Source organism: Nelumbo lutea, chromosome 1 (genome assembly GCF_056320005.1).
Source record: "Nelumbo lutea isolate HS-2025 chromosome 1, American lotus-T2T, whole genome shotgun sequence".
NCBI lineage: Eukaryota > Viridiplantae > Streptophyta > Magnoliopsida > Proteales > Nelumbonaceae > Nelumbo > Nelumbo lutea.
This window is the reverse complement of record NC_142684.1, coordinates 59,025,141-59,047,008: the sequence shown is the minus strand read 5'-3', so window position 1 is coordinate 59,047,008 and position 21,868 is coordinate 59,025,141. Positions and strand designations below refer to the sequence as shown.

At 36.5% G+C, this 21,868-nt stretch overlaps 1 protein-coding gene and 1 long non-coding RNA gene across 2 annotated transcripts; both read left to right on the top strand.

Moving 5' to 3' along the window:
• The first annotated feature begins 1,350 nt into the window (after positions 1 to 1,350).
• Positions 1,351 to 14,740, top strand: LOC148874741 (glycosyltransferase-like At2g41451). Its single transcript, XM_088963910.1, has 11 exons — positions 1,351 to 1,900; positions 2,982 to 3,131; positions 3,254 to 3,306; positions 4,031 to 4,139; positions 4,268 to 4,402; positions 4,560 to 4,604; positions 9,327 to 9,514; positions 11,583 to 11,724; positions 13,468 to 13,514; positions 13,859 to 13,946; positions 14,138 to 14,740. Exons 1-11 carry the CDS (start codon positions 1,562 to 1,564, stop codon positions 14,417 to 14,419), a joined length of 1,578 nt encoding a protein of 525 aa, XP_088820036.1. The 5' UTR covers positions 1,351 to 1,561; the 3' UTR covers positions 14,420 to 14,740.
• On the top strand, positions 6,238 to 9,010 carry LOC148874742 (uncharacterized). Its single transcript, XR_016104838.1, has 3 exons — positions 6,238 to 6,348; positions 6,442 to 6,562; positions 8,889 to 9,010. It is a non-coding gene; the product is annotated as an uncharacterized LOC148874742 (long non-coding RNA).
• Positions 14,741 to 21,868: the final 7,128 nt, after the last annotated feature.

Genomic DNA, 21,868 nt, shown 5'->3' with positions numbered 1-21,868 from the left:
TTTAGCTTTTCAAAAATTCACAAGAAAACAACCCACCACCCCCAATAACCCTTGCTGGCACACACTGCCATTCTGCAAACACCTTTTCCAAGTGGGCTCTGAATTTCCTTCAGCTTGAAGAAGTGACCCATACGGTTTTTAATAGGGTATGTTCCTTATCTCTTAAGAATCCAACAACCGACACCCTGGGGACCCACATCTGATCCAATGGCAGACGACTCCCACCCCACCTGCTAGCACGGTTCATGGCTCGGGTTGGGTTCATTTAATATATATATATTATTTTTTTCAATCGATCTGATTTAATCGGGTTATTTAAAGGTTAAACTGAAATCAACCTTTCATTAAGTAAAATTGATTGTCGGTTTGGCATTAAAATTTTCTAACAATAATAAAGATAAAAAGTAATTCCCATTTAATTAATGTTTAATTGTTTTTTAATATTAAAAATAAGTAATTAATTAGAAAGAAGAAACTAGAATAAGGATTATCTAATCTAAGAAAGACTAGAAAATTAGAAACTAACTAATTCGGTTCATTCAATTCGATTTTCACATATAAAAACTGAAACCGAATTCAACTATCTATTTATTCCCTCTTCACAACCCAAAACTGACCAAATTAGATTGAGTCGGAACAGTTTGATTGACTTGGCATTGTTTGTTAACAGCCCTACCACCAGTCCAAGGGTTGATTCAAATTCCAAACCCATCTTGGCCTCAAATTCCGATGCTCACAAGTCGCATCTAGCTTGGGCCAGAACTAGGCCATGTAAGAACTGGACCTACTCTTTTTTTTTTTTTTTGAACTGCTGATCAGGTCTAGGGTAGGCTTCGGGAAAACCCAAAACTTTGATGAACAAGATATGTAGGAATGACCTAAAATGGGGTAAGGGTCAGAGTTGGGTTTAGGTAGTAGAACCAGTCCCAAACTGAATATTAATTGAGACAAAATCACATACTCAAGAACCATCCCAGTTAATAGTGATAGGCTTGGTTGTACTGAAAACCATGTTTGCTTATTTAAATAATATTTAAAATTTAAAATTTGATAATGCAATTTTAGAAAAAAACTAAGTTATTATCTTATTTATTATTCCAAATGTAAAGCATAATAAAATTATAAAAAAATTAAAAAATATTATATATGTTTAATAAAATAATCGATTTGGGACAGGCAATGACGGGAATCAACCCAATTATTAATTGGGACAAAATCATGTTATAATCGGTTCGGTTAGTTCAAACCCATCGGGTAGACCCGAGCCATGAACAGCACTACCCGTTGGGGTTGGGGTGAGTGGCGAAATCCAAAGGTCCCAAACAATGGTCAATGGTGATTCCAGAGACCAGAATCCAGACATCCAGTACACGGTCAGGGACTCGGGGCGATTCCTGTTTTCCTTCCTGTGCGAAACGGCCACGAGAATTGAGATAACGTACTTATAAGCCTAAAGACAACACGTTCATTGAATCATTGTTCCTTGATTATATTTACCATTTTACCATAACAGCGTCTGTTTCTCTCCTTGTCCTTCCCCCTTCCTCTCTCTCTGTTTCTCATGGCTGGTCCATACACCTCTCTCAGAGCGTCTGCTTCTTCGTCTAACCAAAACCTTGCTTCCAGGCTTCTCTTTGTCCTAACAGTTCTACCATTATCCCTCGCGGCCTTCGCCTTCGTTCTTCAATGGCGAGGCGGTGTCAACGAACCAATGACGCGTTGGTCCCCCGAGAACCACCAATTCCCTGGTATGGTGAGTTCTGCTCCTACGAATCCTGCTCACTCATTGTCTTCAGCATCGTCGTCCGATTGTGCTGAGCTTCTGGGTCGGAGCTCCTCGCTTTCATTTCCTTATTATCGTGGGTGGAAGTTCAATTATGAAGCTGATCTGAGGCCAAAGGTGAGATCATAACCTGCCTTTTATTTGTTTTCGTTGAGTTTCTGGGGTTGTGTTGGGCCGATATTTGTTGGGAAAGACTGACAATCGATGATCTGGGTCCTGTTCAGAAATGAGTTTACTGATCTGGGTGATTTGAAAATGCTGCAGTGACTCCTTGGAATCAAGTAACTCATTTATTTCCTAGAAGATTTTTACTGCTTAGACATGCATTGTGATGTTTGATAGAAATGTAAATGACTTGGAGAAATTTGTTAAGATTATGGTTTTGCATATTTTTGCTGTTTAGGTCATTTTATCCTGATTGAATGTATTAGAGATGTTCTCTCTTTTGCCCCCTTTACAGTTTATCCTGTGATCATAGAAACGGTTTTGATTTTAAAGGTCGTATGTTGTAAACTTGGAAATTCTTGATTATATACGAGAAGTTGTCTTCCTAAATGAACAGTTTATATTCTTAAAATAAGATTACGATTGCATCAATATTGGTTTTGGAGGGGATATATCGTTTGTTTCTGATTTTACTTTTCTTTTTATTTTTATTTCAAATGTTACTCGTATGCAGTTTTAATGGTCAGATGCACTGATGTATAGAATATTACATTATATGTGTACATAAAGACATACATTACATTGGTTTGGGATTTTAGGCTAATTCTTTATTCAAAAATTGGTCATAGAGTGGATGTTCTCATAGTCCATTAACCATTTAGCTTTTCTGATGTATATAAATAATAAATACATGATAATTAAAATCAAAGGTGTTTCTTCATCTTTTTCCATACTTGGTTTTTTTTTTTTTTTCTTTTTTTTTCTTTTAACCAGTTTTTGTTTAGTATAATACTAGAACTAATTGCTAGTTTTTCTCCTCCTCCTCCCCCTCCCCCTCCCTTTAAGAGACATCAGTTGCATTTCATGAATTTCAGTACTCATCAAAGAAAAAAAAATTCCAGTTCATGTTTAGGAGCTCAAGATTTCTGCTTAGCATATGATATTGTGTTTGATAAATGTGTACGTTTGTTTGTTTTTGAGTGTTTGAATAAATTTTTGACATTCCATGCACATTATTGCTGCAAATATGCAGATATGTATTACTACAAGCACTTCGGCTGGCCTAGAGCAGATCCTGCCATGGATTTTTTATCATAAGGTTATTGGCGTTTCAACTTTCTTCTTATTTGTTGAAGGAAAAGCTGCATCTCCTAATGTTTCTGCAGTCCTGGAATCCATTTCTGTAAGTTATATGCCACCTCCCTCACCCTCCATTTTGTTAAGAATTTCCTTTTTTGATAGGTGCGCAATGTGTTCTTTCAATTGGTTAAGAATTTTCTTATATGTTCTATGTTTGTAACTTAGGGAGTCAAAGTAATATACAGAACGAGAGAACTAGAGGAACAACAGGCTAAAAGGTTAGTTAATTTCTTGCTTAGTTCTTTGGGTCTTGTTTTGTTTTGTTTTTTTCTTTAATCTATATAGCTATGTTCAAAGTATTTTTTTTTTCAGTCTTTATGTTGGCATTCAATATTTTCTTTTAAGCAGAAGAATAGCTTTGATTGGAAGAGAAATAACTAGATTGTTGGTCACTAATATGGACATCTAGATAGAACTTCACTCTGCAGGCACATTTTTCAGAAAGATAATCCAAATGATATTTATCCAAAAATAGCAAAACTAATCTTATAAAATATTACTGATTATGCTGCTAATAAAACAAGCAACTAGTGATACCAACACTTTTATTGGGGATTTAGAGGGCAAGATCATCATGAATCCTATAAACAATTCCTTCAATCTAGGAGAGGTTAAAATTGCACCCTGTAAATAGCTTAAGCAAGTAAGGACAAGGACAGAATTATGCATAAAATGCCGAATGATTTCCAATTACATAGTTGGTTTGATTGGCTCTTTTTGCCAAAATCCTGCTCCTTTAGTTATTCTTCAGCTTATTTTTTGTCTGTACGACATTATGTCTATTGCAATAAAAGCCATTTCATTCTAATGAATAATGTTTTATCCATTTGGCATTTGTGACACTTCTTTATCCATTTGTTATCATGAGCTCCTGTCTTTGTAATGAGGTGTCCTTGATTTGATTTCTCTTTTATGTTTCCTTTTCTTTTTTTGGTTCTCTAGCCGAATCTGGAATGAGACTTGGTTGTCAAGCTTCTTCTACAAGCCATGCAATTATGAACTCTTTGTGAAGCAGTCTCTTAATATGGAGATGGGTATTGTCATGGCAAGGGTATTGATGAGCCTAACTTGTCTCTTACATATTGTAATCTTTGTTCTTTGTTGGTAAACAAGCTGTTTCTTATTCTTATAATTATGATGATGATAAAAGCATCATATGTCCTATCTACTCAATCATAGGATGCTGGAATGGATTGGGTTATCCATCTTGACACCGATGAATTAATACATCCAGCAAGTTCTCGGGAGTACTCATTGAGGCAATTACTCTTGGATGTGCCTGGGAATGTTGATATGGTTATCCTTCCAAATTATGTGAGTGAAACAACTTTTCTTTTCGTACACTATCATTTTATCTTTTAAATGATAAAAAGTAATTTCAGTATTATTAATTTAATAATTTTCAAAAATTATTATTTAGTAAATGAGGGTTTGTTTCTAGTATTGAATAATTGTTTCATTACTGTTGCAGGAGAGTAGTGTTGAACGTGAGGATATTAAGGAACCTTTCAGTGAGGTAAAACTTCATCTTTTCTTTCTCTTTTCTGTTTAGTATAATTCCTTGTTATTAATTTAACTACTGAGGTTTGTACTTGGTTTTGAGATGAACTTGTTTGAAACCTTATGCATATTAGATGTTTTTCATTTTTTTGTGCTTGTATGACCACAAACAACAGTCAACAGACACTTACGTGCATATGCTATGATGATTAGTAAATGGACATTAAAAACTGTTAGGCACGTATCAGAAATGAACTATTAGCATGGATGTGATGATACTTTGGTTATATAACCACTTGAATGAAGAACACAGATTTCTTTGCTAAAGACTAAAAATAGCATTGCTGAAGTATGAAACAGAAAATGCTGATTCTGCTATATCCAAGATGCGTCATCCAAGGTTTTTTGATCTGAGGTGTCATCATTATGTTTGTTTCTGTTAGTAGATTGGCAAACTTATGTATCATTTGTGCATTCTGGCAGTGGGTAACAAACAACTTTAGAGTAACCAATTTCCTTGACTTTATATATATATTGCATGGAGTTGGTCATGACTGGGCAGAAGTATTCATTTTGATCAAGTGTGCCTTGTGACCTGTTTAGTGATCTTAATATTATACACATGTAGACATTTTATTTTCCATATAAAAAGGTAGGGAATTAAGGATGAGAGGTAATTTTGGTAGAGTGATATAGTAGTGGGAGGCTGGTATTACGAACCTGCTAATATGGGGGTGGCGGTGGGTGCTCTATACCTCTGAGATACCTTTAGATCCCTGTCTGCTTAACTATGATCTTGAGTACCCCAGGAAGTGATGATAGGATAAAGTTCTGGGAATCTCTTATGGGGGTGATTGTTCCTGAAAAGAGGCACACTCTATCCTGTAGTCTTTGTCCATGCAAAACAATCCTTTTCATATTTTTTGTTGAGTCAGATGTTAGAAGCTCTTGGAATTTTGGATTCATAAGGGGCCTACAGGATTGAGAACTAAATGAGATATGATTGAACTTCATTATTCTTTGGAAGGTGTCTTCTTGAACTTGTTGGGTAATGACAACAGTTAGGTTCTTTGACCTGAGCGGTTCATTCTCGTGTGCTTCCCTTCTTCAAGTACAACCCCTGGTAATCTATTCTCTGTGTTTCTGGTAAATGCAATACATAAGGGTCCCAAACCCCTACAAAAATTAGGGCCTTTTGTTGCAAAATTATCCATTTGAAATATAAGGTCCTCCACAGTAGCTGTGCTCTGTGTAATCAAGGTCTGAGACCTCTTTTCACTTAATAATTTCCTATCATTTTGTCTCTTGTGCTTAGGCACACCTTTTCTACTTGAATGGTGCTAGGTGGTATCAACCCTAGGAAGTGCAGTAGCTTTTCAATATTGTGGAGGAGCATGGAAATAGCAATTTCATGTTCCATTTGGAGGAAAGAAACACAAGAATCTTTAATGACAAAGAAAGATCCTTGGAGAGTGTTCTTGACTTGATTGGAAAACAGTGTTTGTTAGTTTACTGTTAATGCTGTTAGTGAGCTGTGAGAGTGCTTTTCTATGCTGCTTTTATGTTATTTTTTATTAGATTGTGCCACCAGGGGTACTACTGTAATTTATCTATTTTTATTTTGTCATCCTATTATAAATAAAGAAGAGGGAACTGCCAGCCCAATCTTTTCGTTCTCTAATCTCTCTCTTCTCTCTTCACCTAAGGCTGTTCATAGAATGGTAAAAACCGACCAAACCGATCTGGTTCAACCTGATTTGGTGAGTTTTCAAAGATAATTGTTCGGTTTCGGTTTAGAAAAATTTTGAACCCAACCTAGCATCTAACCCATTCCTCTTTTGCTCTTTATGCAGTTGTCTTTGTATGTGTCAGGTGTCAGAAAAGTCAGTCTTTTCTTTTGTTATTTGAATTTTGCTGGCCCACTCACTCATATCTCTCTGTCATCTCCCAGTTTCCCATAAAAATCAATGCCAGGTCAGTCCCTCTCAACCAATAGTCAGTTTTTTATTATTATATATTATTATTGTTATTATTATTACTATTATTATTATTATTATTATTATTATTATTATTATTATTGTTATTATTCTTGTTGTTGTTGTTATTATTATTATTCTATTTGATTACCATGTGTTCTCTCAACATCAAGTCAGTTCCAGTTTCCCATAAAAGAGCTCTCTCTATCTATTCTTAATTGGCATAAAAAATCTATTTTTTTTATCAATAACAGAAATTGCATTCATTAAATTCATTAAACAAGATAGAATGATACATAGAAGAGAAGGGAGAGATACACTCTCTTATCTCTCCCGAAAGATGAACACATGGTAATCAAAAAAATCTATTCTTAATTAGTTCTATCAATCTAATTTTCAATTATTTTTCCATATGGTGGGCCCCAATCTTCTTATTGGAAGGCACATTGTTTGTCAAAGATAACATTTCTTGGGGTAAAATACGCATTTCAGAACATCCAACATGCAACTCTGGTTAAATGCATTTAATTCAAACCTAACATATAAAAGGCAATGGCTACCAACAATGATTTAAGTTTGGTTTAATTCAAACCAAATAAACTGATATCAATCAAAATTGAAATTTGAAGTCGGTTTTTACCTCATGTCGGTTGGTTTTGCTTGGTCTCAAAGTCAACCCGGAAGTTTCAGTTAAGTTGGCAAACTAAAACCAAATTACCAAACTGAACCAACCCGTGAGCAGCCCTATCTCCACCTTCTGTTCTCTGTCATCCACTGTTTTACTAGTGAAGACACAGACTAGCTCATTCAGTTAAGCCATGTGATGAGGCTTCAGCAATGACGACTTCTTTAAGATCTGGAAAGAAATGCCAGCCTCTTCATCACAAAGCATGTCATCCCTATGGACTGGATGCCACCAGCCATGGAAGAGCTAAAACTGAATAATGATGGATGCTGTATGGGAAATCCTGGGCAACTAAGGCATTGGAGGTAATATTAGGAACAACGACACATATCCAAGATCTATAAGTAGGCATTGGAGGTAAATCCAGTAGGGCTTGAATTTGCTAATGCAGTCTCCCCTGCAACACTCCTTGGGTAGAGGAAGACTGAATCTTTTAATATACAAAAAGTTGGAAGTTAGTGAAAGGAACTTCCAAGATCCTTTAAAGTTGTGGTGATCAACCATCCATGTCTCCTGATGGGTCTTTCTAACTTTCTAGTCACTTGGACTTTATGTATCTAAAATCAATTTCTTGTATAAATTGGCCTTGCCATCTGTTTTGATGCAAATAATTGGCTGCTATTCTAAGTTGCAACACAGTTATACACATAGTTTTCAAGGCACCAAGGCGAGGCTAGGCGATAGGGGGCGCCTTGTCCAGAAAATTTCATGTTCCTATGAAAGGCCTACTTTTGTTATAAATTTCATGTTTAAGTCTAGAAAATCAACATTTTATGAGAAGAAAAAGAACAAAGTAAAGAAAATTCAAAAAATATAGGGGCTGAACCCCTACTTTTGTTATAGGAAAGAAGAAAGAAAAGGTGGAAGAAGAAGAAGACTTGGAAGAAGAAAATGTGTTGATTAGATAAAATTTTAAGTTCTTCCCTTGCTTATAAGTTCAGGTTTTGAAAATTTTGAGGGTTCAATCAAGGATCAAAATTTTGATATGATATGCCCCGTATCGGGTGTATTATATTGTATCTTTGGGGTCCCGATACCTGTTTACAGGTGTTTTTGGGGACCCATTTTTTTTAAATAATATATATATATTTAAAAATGAAATTGCAAACCAAAGAAATAAAAGAATAGGGAGAGTATCGTTATAGGTACCGATACACCTCTGCCAATACATAGAGGTGTATTGATACTGTGAACCATGGGTTCAATACAGCAGTTAGCAATGTTTGCATTGATTAAACCCTAACAAAATAAGAAAATAATAAAAATAAATTAGTAAATAACACATAAAATGAATATTGTAGTTTAATAATGTCTATTTTATAATTATAATGTCAAAAAATTAAAAATCTAAAAGTATTTTATAACCCGGTTCACAAAACTGCTAGGCGACTGGGCGAGGCGAGCCTCCAAGGGCGCCTTGTCGCCTAGGCATCGCCTTGACAACTATGGTTATACATATGGAACCTGAGGTGACAGAACCAAGAAATTCATGTCTTCAAACACTCCACCCCTCTTGGAGAATTAGCCCAAGGAAAATCTGCTTCAACAAAAAAGACTCTTTAGACATTTGCTTTTCTTTATAATTTCCTCCAGATGTTTACCATGTTCAACTACTACATCATCTGTCTTTCACTTGCAGAAGCAACAAATTCACCTTGGCAATGTCCTTGGGATGAACAACAGGGGGTTGCAGTAGATGAGATGGCCACTCATTTGGCCAATCATAGAAGTCCACTATCTGATGGATTGGTTGGACTTGGCCATATGCCCCATATCTGCTTCATGGAAAACCGAAAACCTAGGTATTACCATAAGAGTTCGATGTGTATACAAATCTATTTGCTTCTCCTGTCCATTGTATACTGCACGCTCTTAAAAGCAGCCCAGGGTCAGACACATTCAGCCAACTGAGTAACCTGTATTGGTGATTTAGTTAAAAATCAGGTTAAGAGAGGAAAAAAAATGAAGAAAAAAGATGTTGGCTGTTTTCTCAGTGCTCTTTCATTGCTTGTTTGTTTTGACATTTTTGACTGATAGCATGTGTAAAACCTGTGACACATTTTATGCTTGTTAACAGGTTTCATTGTTCAAGAAAAACTATGATCATCTTCCTAAGGACACATACTTTGGAATGTATAAAGAAGCAACCCGTGGAAACCCAAACTACTTTTTGACTTATGGAAACGGGAAATCAGCTGCTCGGGTTCAAAATCATCTACGGCCTAATGGGGCCCACAGATGGCACAACTATATGAAGACCCCAAAGTATGTTAGTTCTGTCTTATGATTTTATGCGTGCCTTTATTTATATGTAGTTTGTGATGGTATCCTTAGGGTTATTCAGAATCATATATTATATTAGCTTCTATATATTATTTACTCCTTTTTTACATAATTATTCTCAGGAATGCAGAAGTTAATTGATTTAGCTATTCCTCAAGGTAAACATTTCTTTTCCAAGTCTTATTATAAAAGTGGTACAATTGCAGCAAAAAAGGTGATTGTCCAAGAGGGATTATCAAATCAACAAAAGGCTCCTTTCTTCTACTCTTGGGAGGTAGCTAGACAGCTCCTTTATTCATTAAGGAGCTTTTCTCTGCTACTTTTACTACCTCTCACAGGAAGATGAAAAAGATATTATGAAGTGTACAAGGGCAGCATCTTATGGGGAGACAGAAATGCCAGAATTTTTGAAGATAGGGGAATGGAGGTAGGTGCTTTGATAGATATCATCAAGATAAGAGTTGGGGACTAAGCCTTGGCACGTGGAGAATTCAGAGGTGTCACTATGGATGAACTGTTGAGAGAATGGCAGATTGTTGCAGGAAATCAATCCATCAGTCAGAAGAGATATGTAGAATGGGTAGAACCTGAATCAGGAAGGTTAAAACTCAACCTTGATGGGTGCAGCCTAGGCAATGTAGGGGAATCGGAAACAGGAGGGGTTGTAAGAGATAGAAAGAGCAATATTTCCCTCTGTTTCTCAAGTTCAATTGGTTAGGACATCTCCCTAAAAGCTGAAATCCTAGATCTGGTTCAATTATTCAAGGACTAAAGTTAATCTTTCTGCCGGGGTGGAAAGCCTGGAAGGATATAGATGTGGATGGAGATTGTCAAACAGTTATTGCTTGAATGCATGCTGCTGAGGACATTACTTGGGTTTATAGGCCATTGGTTAGACAAGCACAACTTTAGGCAATCAATTGAACTGCTCGTTCAAGTAGGTGCCATGGTCTGCTAACACTTTGGCTCATGGTTTTCAAAACCGGACTGGATCGGACGGTTGGACTGGAAAAACCAGGAACGGTCAGGTGACCGGTTCCGTTTTCCCCAAAAACCGGATTTCCTCCCAAAACCGTTGATTTTGGTCAGTGAACCGCTGAACGGGACTGTTATTTATTTGTTTTATTTTTTAATTTTTTTTATTTTCTTGTCAGATCGGGCCAAATGTTCGGTTCAAACGGTCGGACCATTCAAACCAGTAACCGACCCCTGACCGGTTCGGTCACTGGGTCGGTTTTAAAAACCATGCTTTGGCTGATGCTTTAGCTAAAGTAGGGGTAATTAAGGATTGTCTTCAATGGGGAAACCTGGGTGGGTTGGACGTGTGGTTTTTTTTTCCGTTCTGTTTAAATTCTTGTAGCTGACATGGATTGTGTCATATTTCCCCCTCTCTAACCAGTCTTGTATGGGTAGCAGGGAGTTTTCTCTTGAATGAATTCAAGTTTTCTTCTAATGGTAAAAGAAATTTTCGAATCACCAAAAGAAAACTAGCGCCAATAACAGTTGGAGACAGAGAGATATATAAAAATAGTAACATCCAATATTCTTCTTGCTGTGACATTGCTAAGAAATACCCCCCACCGCACCCAAAAAAGGAGGCATTTAGCAGTGGCACTTGGTTTTACAACACATGAATTAATCTCTGTGACCTTTTTCTTAAAAGTTCAAAGTGCTGCATGAATCCCCAAGCTTTGATTTTGATACCTTTTCTCAATCATTGCAAGACAAACCAAAGGTCCCACTCAATGGAAAAATTCTCAAAACCCAGTGGTGGCTATCAACTTTAGCCCTTAGATTTAGGAGTAAAAACTTAGACTTCACAGAATCTCCTGATCCTATTCCTCTAGTTACTGTCACCTCTTAGATGCCTGTATCTTGAAATGTCGAAATACTCTCTGATGATTCAATCTGTTAATACTTATCTGAAAATCTCCAAGTCTATCTTTTTATACCATATGTAAATTAAGCTTTCTTAGTTATGTATTAGCATCTTTTGTTTTTTATTGGTGACACATGGGATGCGATTGATTTCTCTTTTGTCATTTGGTAGTGAGATTAAATTGGATGAAGCTGCTGTCCTGCATTACACATACACCAAATTTTCGGACCTGACCTCTAGACGTGATCGGTGTGGGTGCAAGCCTACAAAGGAGGATGTCAAGAGATGTTTTATGTTGGAATTTGACAGAGCTGTAAGTTTAATGATTACATCCAGTTCAATTTTTTTTTTTGGCCTTCATTTTAGAAGAAACGATATCTTTCTTTGATTACAATTTACAAGGATGGAAATAATATTTTATTTGTTAGGCTATATCATGTTTATATGGATTTCTGAATTAAAAACAGTTATTTACTTGTTGAAACTCGAGGCTAGGCCGCCACCCAGAAAAAGCACTTATATAAACTTCAATTCAGAATAAAAATATATTTGAAATGGTAAAATCATGTTGTTTCTAATTCAAATTAGAAAGATAACTAATATCCTTGAATAAAAAATCAAGTCTAATTAGTTTCTTAACTTAATAAAAAACCTAGAAGAAATGTTTTGAAGGCATTACATTGGTGTAGATCCAAATCTTCTAGATAAATGGGTTTGTAAGCAAACCTAAATTAGTCTCCTAAATCAAATAAAAATCCTGGTATAAAATTTTCAAGACTTACCACGTGGATAGGGTGTCCTAGACAAAAAACATTCATATAGTTCCTCTACTCAGCATGGGGTCATCAACTAGTCTAGTATTTAAGACACGGTTGGGGATGTTTTGCTGAAGGCAGATTATGAAGAAATAAAATAGGTACACATTTCTTGAAAGGAGATTCTAGGAAATAGCTATATGAACTTACTGAACTACCTTTACGCTGGAAATTGTTTACCACTTGGGGACTGGGGTGTATTTAGTTCAAAAAATGTGGGGATAATGGTATCTTACAGCATTTTGGGGGGGGGGTCATATTTTCCCTTTTATTTGTCTCTTGACATTTTCTATAGAAGTTACCATTCTACATGTTAGACCAATGTTTTCAACCCGCTGTCGACCCGGTCGGTCAAACTGTTTGAACCATCACCCGTAGTCAAGAATCGCCAGACGGTCAAAAACCATTGACTTGGTCAAGAACCGTTCGACCGGGTCACGGGTTGCATACTCGATGCATCCAAACTTTTGAAGGCCACAACTTTGCACTCCGATGTTTGATTGGGGTGATTATTTTTGAGTAACTTTTCGAGATCTATGCGTCTCAAGGCATCATAGGCGCTTGCCCCGCTATTTTTGCAAAAAAAACCCCTTTCTTGGCTTCAAATTGCAATTTTAATAAATAAAAAAATAAAAAAATGAATTAAAATTAAATATAAAATAATACATATAACACATCTAAAACATATTTATGCATTATTTATTGCTAATATATATATATATATATATATATATATATATATATACACATATAATATGTGTGTGTGATGATGTGGCACGTTTTGAACCATTTGATCTGGTCGGTTGAACCAGTGACCTGCGACCCAGAGGCAAAAACGGTTCGGCCTCCGGGTTGGTTTTTAAAACATTTTGCTAGACTATTCCATTTGTCACAACATCCTTCAAAGCTCTGTATATCCTCTAAATCGAAAAAGATAACAAGCCTAAAAAGAGATAATGCAATCCTGCAAATGATCCCACAGGTTTGACTTTAATTGAGCAGGTCTAGGTTTTGGTTTTTCATTATGGCTTTGGTTACATTTTTCTTTTCCAGTAAACATATATGAGGCTTGATTGAGCTGGTCATCTTCCCTAACCACGACCCAATGAACCAAAAGTAGCATGCCCTCAAAACTCTTCTCTTGTAACCCATCATGATCACTTCTAACTAGTAACATTTTTTACTAGGGCAATCTATTTGGTCTCTACTTATCATTGACCTTGTTGCTTCTGTCAATGCAGGCGTTCATAATTGCCTCAACAGCAACAGAGGAGGAAATGCTTCAATGGTAATACTCTAACTTGTATTATACTTGCCCTTATTTCTCATTCTTCTTTTTTATAATTGTAGTCCTTAACAAGAAAATATTTTGCAACTATTGATTTGTTTTAAATGAGAACTTTATATAATTGGGAAATCCACAGTGTGAGTATTTTCATATGTTTAAATCATAAACATATAATACTGATAGCATTTTAATGGCTATGGGTGCATGAAAACCTAATGCTTGGAAAATGCAAAGAAACTAACCACATCTTATTTAGTTTTGTATCTGTATTTTGGTTGTGGTTTTTTTTTCTGAATAATCTTGCTCTTACTTTTTTTTTTCATCAAATTCTTGCTCTTACTTAGGTACCGCGAGCATGTTGTATGGACTGACAAGACACTGAACATGAAACTTCTCAGGAAAGGCATATTGACACGCATATATGCTCCCATGGTAAGCTTGGTCACTGAAACCTTTTGAGGAAAAAGAGTAATACCAAGTAATTTTATCATTTTTAGCTCTTTCACTCCCATATTATTTGTTCTGCTCTTTCTGTTTTCTCCTCATAGTGTATACCAATGGACGTTACTGTATGGTATGCTTGTCTTGTATTTCTGATTCCTTGTTGTCACACTCACGTACAGGCTATCATTCAAGGTTTGAGGGAATCTGGTGTTTTCAGCTCTGTGATAGCATCTGCTAATACAACTCTCTCAAAAGTCAAGTTCTTATCATCCATTGAGAGCAATAACTCTTCTAGAACCATGGGATCTGAAACAATTTCATCACGAAAGATTGGTGGTGGTAGAGAATCCCAGGCAACTGCAAGGAAGGCCTTGGGGATTGCAGAAACTACTTCATTTGCAGCAGCAGTTCCACCATTGTCTCCCCCAGGCATGGATGATCTCCACATGCAAACATTATAAATCTGCTTACGAGTGCTTCTTGTTCTTCCTTTTCAGATGACAGGTCTGAAAATTATAAACTTCAGAGGTCTCATTTTGGGTGAAGGCAAGAATCAGGCAAGTTGGCAGTTAATGTTTGGTTTCATGGGATCTTCCCGATCATTACCCAAGCGCTGGTGTACATTTCAGGTTTAGTCAATAGAGTTAGAGATTACCATTTCTGGTTTACTTTCCTGTTTCTGATGGTTATGTATATAAAAGTTCAAAAGGGTTCTGTTTTACCGTTGATTCTTCAGATATTGACTGTTCTTTCATTAATATATTACCATTTATTGTGAACTATAAGAAGTTTTGCCTCTTCTAGAATGTATACAAGTTTTTGCCATTTTACCTTTGTTTCTTCAGATATTTTCTGTATCAGAAACCTCAAAAACTAACACCATATATTGATACTTTGAACCAGTTTACACACACACACTAGTGGTGGGGCACGTGCGTGCAAGTTCACCATAAACTTATTGTCTTTTAAAATGATGAGCAACAATGTTCTCAAGAATTAAACAAGCATTCAGCATGAAGCTTATTAACTATAACAAATAAACATGGAAGGGAAAGAGTTTGAAGTTAAGACAAGGTCTACCTCTATCCATCTCTAATTCACTTAATAAAAATTAAGTAATGTTAAGTACAAAATGAAGGAGCTACTCTTCCATATTAGAAATAGATCAAGTCCATTCCCACTCTTCCTACATACACAATTGGGTGCAATGGATATGTAAAAATAACACACTGATCCAAGGGCATGTACCCAGTACCTGTTTTATTTCCATAGCCATAATAATCAAAATCTAGTTTGACTTGATCAGGAGATCAAGGATGCCAAATTTTGGGATCAATTTTCTAATTCCATAAATTTATTCAAGGGAATGAGAAAGGTAAATAGCATCTCTATTTATCTGCTTACTTGAAAAATTACAAAAAGGCATAGTACTTTACCCAGTGTGTTTTTTTCGCTTGAGGCATGCATTTCATTAGATCTTAGCTCCACATTGCATCATTGCTGGTTAAGTACGATGGATTCTTTCTTGTAGATCTGTTGTTCATTGCAAGAACAGATCCAAATGTGTGTTGTATATTTTTTCTTCCATCTCGGTTACATTAGTTATCTAAGAAAACCAAAGAATATCTCTGCTTCTGTATGCCATATCATGTTTTTCTCTAACACAAATGGCAAATCTTGATAGTGAAACAAATCTAAAGACTAAAAAGGCACTTAAAAGCACTTGTGATGACTTGACTCTTGGTAGGGCCTCTGAATTTAAGGATTTAACCTTTTTCAGGTATGCACCAACTGAATTTAGTTCCTTTGAACTAAAGATGCAAGGCATGTGTTCTTTAAATTGGGTTTTAGTGTGTGGGGAGAAATTGGTTACTCTAGCTACTACTCAGCTAGTGAGTTTTTATTCAGGACAATCATAGAAAGAAATCTTGAATGAGAAGGGAGTCCACTAAAAAAGTCAAATGAAGTTCAAAACAATAAAGGTTGTTGACGAAGCAAGTAAGATATGTTAAATCTTCTAAACATATTTTGATTTGATTAATCTATAATAAATATCTTGATTAAGAATCCATTAGAAGGCATTCCATAACCATATGCTTTTTTTATTGGTGCCACTGCAAGTAAGATATTAAGATTATTATTACTGTTGTATTCCTATATATAATTACTCATACTTTTCAGTTTATATGTTGGAGCAATATATCGGATATTTTCAATTTCATGAAATCACTTTTTAAAGTTAAGAAAACACTCCAACTCCTCTCTCCATCTAGAACAAATAACTCAAATAAATGAAAGATGAAAAGAGTGTAACCTCAAGTAGAATTGAGGGATGGATTACCCCCTGCAAGGAATTTCTTGGAGTTTTAATATCTTGAGTACATCTTCAACTGTTGCTTTGTGATGATGCCATGGTTTTTGCAAACACTGGTTCTCAGTCTAACATAGAATTGTACAAGTCTTGAAGTGCCCAAATAAATTTTATATTTGATTTTTTTGAAGCATTTTATTTAATAGAATTTGAGATCATTTTCTTAGTTTGTCTTTGGTCAAATTTAAAAGTATAATTTCATAGTTTCCAATAGAAATTGGTTCAGTTATTTCAGACATTATCAAACGACCTTTAAACTAGTTTGAAACATACTTGATTTTGGAAAGTGATTTCTTTAACCAACCTTATTATGTTGCCACACCTTTTAATTGTTTTTTTTTATTGGAAAATATAACTTCATTAATATAACTTAAGAGTAACTTTCCAGATTCATGTAAAACTGTCAACCCTAAGTAGGTGTTGAGCCCATAGTAATCTTTCTTACAAAACTGCCCAGAACATTCTCTCCCTCAGAGTCCCTTGTTTAGCCAACGTGTCAGCTAAACCATTAGCTGATCTCCTTGTCCATTTGAAGCATGCACCGATCTCCCTTGTTGTGTTGAGGATTTCCCTTATGGGCTGTCTATAAATCCAATCTCCCAACTTACCAGATTGCAGCCACTCAGTCAACAATTTAGAGTCTCCTTCTATCTCAATTTGGTGTAACCCCAAATGTTTGGCATATCTTACACCTTGAAGCAAGGCCATCACCTCCGCTCTGAATGAGTCCCCCACCCCTATTGGTCTTGAAAACAAAGCTACAATTCTGCACTTTTCATCTCTGAATACTCATATACTTGAAGGGCCCAGGTTACCTTTAGAACTCCCATTGAAGTTCAATTTCACACTTTGTTGTGTTGGTGGGGACCACAATTCCTGCACAATAGGTTTCATGGAAGTTGTAGATGCCACCACTTCTCATTTCCTGTAAATGTCTTCAGCTGAGAAGTCTTTAAACAAATCCAAAGTTTTCAAGCATTGAATGGTCATAATAATTATCCTTTCTACAACTGCCTCCTTGGATTTCTCCACTCCTTTAAAGATTCTATTGTTCATTTCTTTCCAAACTGATCATAAGATAGTTGCTCTTGTGGCTCTCTACATTAATATTCCATGTCTCTTCAGTTGCTTGAAAAAGCTTGGGTCAAAAAGGCTTGCCACATCTAGGGGAGGTGTCCACCTACAACCAAAGATAGAAGAGAACCAAATCCAAATAAAGCACACAAATGGACAAGAAATTAATAAGTGTGTGGTTATCTCACCAGATCCCAAGCAGAGGCTACAAACATGGGGTGATAGGCATACATTTGGCCTTTTTCTTTGCAACATATCTAGAGTATTGATTTTTTTAGAGAACCACCTCCCAACAAAAAGCCCAAATTTTTGGGGGTATAGGTTGACACCAAATCTCCTTTGAAGAAAAGCTCCTTATAGGGTTTGATGATTGAACGAGGATATCAAAAAAGGAGGAACAAGTGAACACGCCAGATGGGGAAGGTTTCCAAATTTTATTGTCCAAACAAGATTGATCTAGGTAGGTTGACCCTAAAAGGTTAATTAATTCATTCAACATTGTCATTTCCGACTCCCTTAGACCCCTCCTCAAACCCAAGTCCCAAGAGTTATCAGTAAAAACTGAAGAGATCACTTTTCTTTTATTTTTAGAAAATGAATAAATAGAAGGGAACCTTTCATTAAGTGAAATGTCTCCAACCCAAGCATCTTCCCAAAACAACACTTTATTTCCTGTTCAAACATCAAATTTGATGTAAGGAAGGAATGAAGGTAAAATACCATGAATAGCTTTCCAGGGAGAGCATCGGGAAGCCCTGGGGTCGATTCTTGCATCCTAACCATTGTCTGCCAATCCATGAATGCTAATAATCACTCTGCCAAAGTCTGTCCTGTTCCAATGGCAATCTACATAACTACTTCCCCAATAATGCTATGTTTCTTAGCCTAAGATTTCCTATTCCTAGGCCCCCTTCATCTCTACTTCTAGAAACCACCTCCCACTTCACTAGGTGGTCTCTTTTGGTGTCTCCTGGTTCTCAAAGGAGGTTCCTCATAATCTTCTCTACCTGGTTTGCCACCATTTTCATTGGTATCTTAAAGCTATATAGGAAGTACACTGGTAAGTTAGCTAAAGTTGACTTAATTAGGGTTATCCTACCTCCCAAAGAAATGTAGTTTCTCTTCCAATTCACAAGTCTCTTTGTAAATCTCTCAATCACTAGATACCAGAAACTATCCACATTAGGACTTCCTTCCAAAGGTAGTCCCAAATATTATAATGGCCAATCCCCTACTTCACTCCCCAATAGTCTAGCTAGTCGAATCACCTCTTCACTCCATAAATTGACTCCTGCTACACAACTCTCGCCCCAATTAATCTTAAGGTTGGAGATCCTCTCAAATTTGTAGACTATCTTTTTTAGGTTCACGAGTTCTTCTATTTTCCCTTCATAAAACAAAATAATATCATCTGCAAATTGTAGGTGTGTAACCACCATTTCATCCCTTCCAACTCTCCAACCTCTAACCATATTGTTGGCATCTGCCCTTATGATCAATTCACCCAATACATCAGTTACCAGAGTAGAAAAGAAGGGAGATAGAGGATCTCCTTGTCTTAGGCCCCTTTTGGCAGGAAAAAAACCTCTTGCTACTCCATTTACCATAATTGAAAAATGACATGAAGAAATGCAACCCTTCACCCATTTGCAAATTAGTTCCTTTTGTTTTTTCTTTCTTCTAAACTCTATACATTCATTGGCAATGAGAATTTGATCTATTATTTGTCTCCCAAACACAAAAGCCCCTTGATTTGGAGAAACCATTGAGGGAAAAACATTTTATTCTTAGGGTTAAAACCTTGGAAATGATTTTGTACATGCTTCCTATCAGACTTATGGGCCTAAAATCCCTCGGTTGGATTGCATCCACTTTTTTTTGGTGTCAAAGCGATGAAGGTTGCATTTGCACCTGAGTTAAATTTGCCCCTCTCATAGAACTCATCAAACACCTCCATCAAGTCACCCTCAATTATTTTCCAATAATCTTGATAGAAAGCCATCATAAAACCATCAGGTCCTGGGGCTTTAGATCTCTCCATCGAGAAGACTGCATTTTTCACTTCATGAACCTCAAATTTCCTTTCAAAGGAATCCAACAACGCTCTATTCCCAACCCTCCAGTCCAGGCCCTATAAGTTTTCTCTTGACCTCTTTGAACCCTCGTAGAGTGTTTTGAAGTGATTCACAAAGGCTTGGGCTATGTCCTCATCTCTTGTCAATACTTGATCATTCCATTCCAATTTCAACACCGAGTTTTTCCTCTTTCTCCCATTTGCCAACATATGGAAAAAATTGGTATTGCCTTCCCCTTCCTTGAGCCAATGACATCTAGATTTTTGTCTCTAAGTAACCTCCTCTTTTCTTAGAATGTCTTCCAGATCCTTCTTCAACCCCCATCTCTCTTTCCTCTCTTCTGAACTCAAACTTCTCTCAGCTTCCTCACCATATAGCTTCTCTATTCTATTAAGAATTTCCTGTTTTCTTTCTTCAATCTTTCCAAAACTCTCTTTATTCCACAACTTAATTCTTACCTTCCATCTGAAATCTGCTTGATCTTCCTCCCTCCACTCCTTCACCTTTGGCAAGAATTCAGGGTGCAAAAGCCATATATTCTCAAATCTAAAAGGGAAGGGGCCACCCCCAATCTCTCTTGGATCAAAATTATTGGGTAGTGGTCTGAAATAGGTCTTGGTAGTGCTATAACTACTAATCCCCACCAAGCCACTTCCCAATCAGTTAGTGAATAGGAATCTGTCTAACTTATAGTAAGTGAGAACCTCTTGAAAATTTGACCAAGTATAATTTGCCCTTTGAATAAGTAAATCTCGCAACTCAAAGATCTTTGTTAAGAGGTTAAACTTCCTCATACTTGTTGTAACCCAATCAGTTAGTGAATAGGAATCTGTCTAACTTATAGTAAGTGAGAACCTCTTGAAAATTTGACCAAGTATAATTTGCCCTTTGAATAAGTAAATCTCGCAACTCAAAGATCTTTGTTAAGAGGTTAAACTTCCTCATACTTGTTGTAACCCAGTGATTTGGGTTGTTTTATTCACTAAAAAATCTTATGACATTAAAATCTCCTCTCAAACACCAGGGGCCCTCTCATAGACCTCTCACTACTGCTAACTCCTCCCCAAGTCCCTCCCTTTCCTTATAAGAGGTGGGTTCATACACATTAGTTAAAACCCATTCCCAATAATCCATCATCCTCTTCAACTTAATGGATATTGAATACTTACCAATTAACTCCTCAGTACACTTCATCTTTGCATTTTTCCACAAAGTTAATTCCCCCTGAATCTCCCCAAGATTGTACATATGCCCAACTTATGTCTCTCGTTGACCTAATACTTCTTACCCAGTTCCTATCTAACTCAGACAACTTAGATTCTTGAATATCTGATTTTTCTCTTCTCAACATATCCCTAATCACTCCTCTTTTTCTTGAGCTTCTTAACCCTCTTACATTCCAGCTTATCAATTTCATGGAGACCGTGACAAAATACCCTTAACCAAACAAATCACTCACCGCTTCTCCTTTTTTCCAACACTCCCGTTATCATAATCCACCTCACATTTTAGCCTTTCCACCTCACTTAATTTTTTCTTTTTCTGCTTTTTTACACCAACTTCTTTAGATCTAGGCTCCTCTAGCTTCTCTTTCCCCTCTTTCTTTCTATTTGGACCCTTTTTCTTTGTTTTCCCCTTTTTTTTTGAGCCAACTTTCAACCTGTTCAGCCCTCTCTTCCTCCACCTGAATTCTAAACAGTTCCATAATCAGTTCCTAAATTCTATCCCCGATTTCCATGTTTACAATTTCTGAAAATAAATCTCCAATCACCTCTGTTTCCTGCATTTGATAATTTTGATTGACAGACTACAAGGTTGGGTTAGTCTCCCTTTTAGGCACAACATACATAGGACTGGAAGAAACATTAGTAACAACAAAAATCGGGTTCAAAAGAGACTTTTGTAAACAGATAGGATTTACCAGAGGATTTGGTGACCCTTTAACCCCAATCATTGGGCTAAAGTCAGAGGTGTTACCTTCGGAATCACCCTCTAGATAGTTTGTCGTAGGAACAGGGCAGTTTGTAGTTCTACTAAGAAGTTCTGGGTTGACTTTACAGCCCCTACTAATATCCTGTATTTGGTCTTGTTTTGAGCATAGATCTTTGCTATTTTTTGTCTTAGATTTTACTTCCCCCGAGGTGGATTGAGAGTCTAGGAAGTGTAGTAGAGAGGTCGTCATCAAACAGTAGTTTCAAGCCATCTTCCGCTTCTTCCTCAAGTCGAGTGTGTCACTTTGAAAACTTCCAAGGCTAAAACCTTCAGAGTTCTCTCCTTCCGTACTGTCCTCTAAACTTATCCACCTTGAATCTAATGTTTCATCTTTGTTCTTTATTCTATTGTGCCTTGGATTCAGCTTCTCTGGACTAGTAGAGTAGGAAATCAGTCTC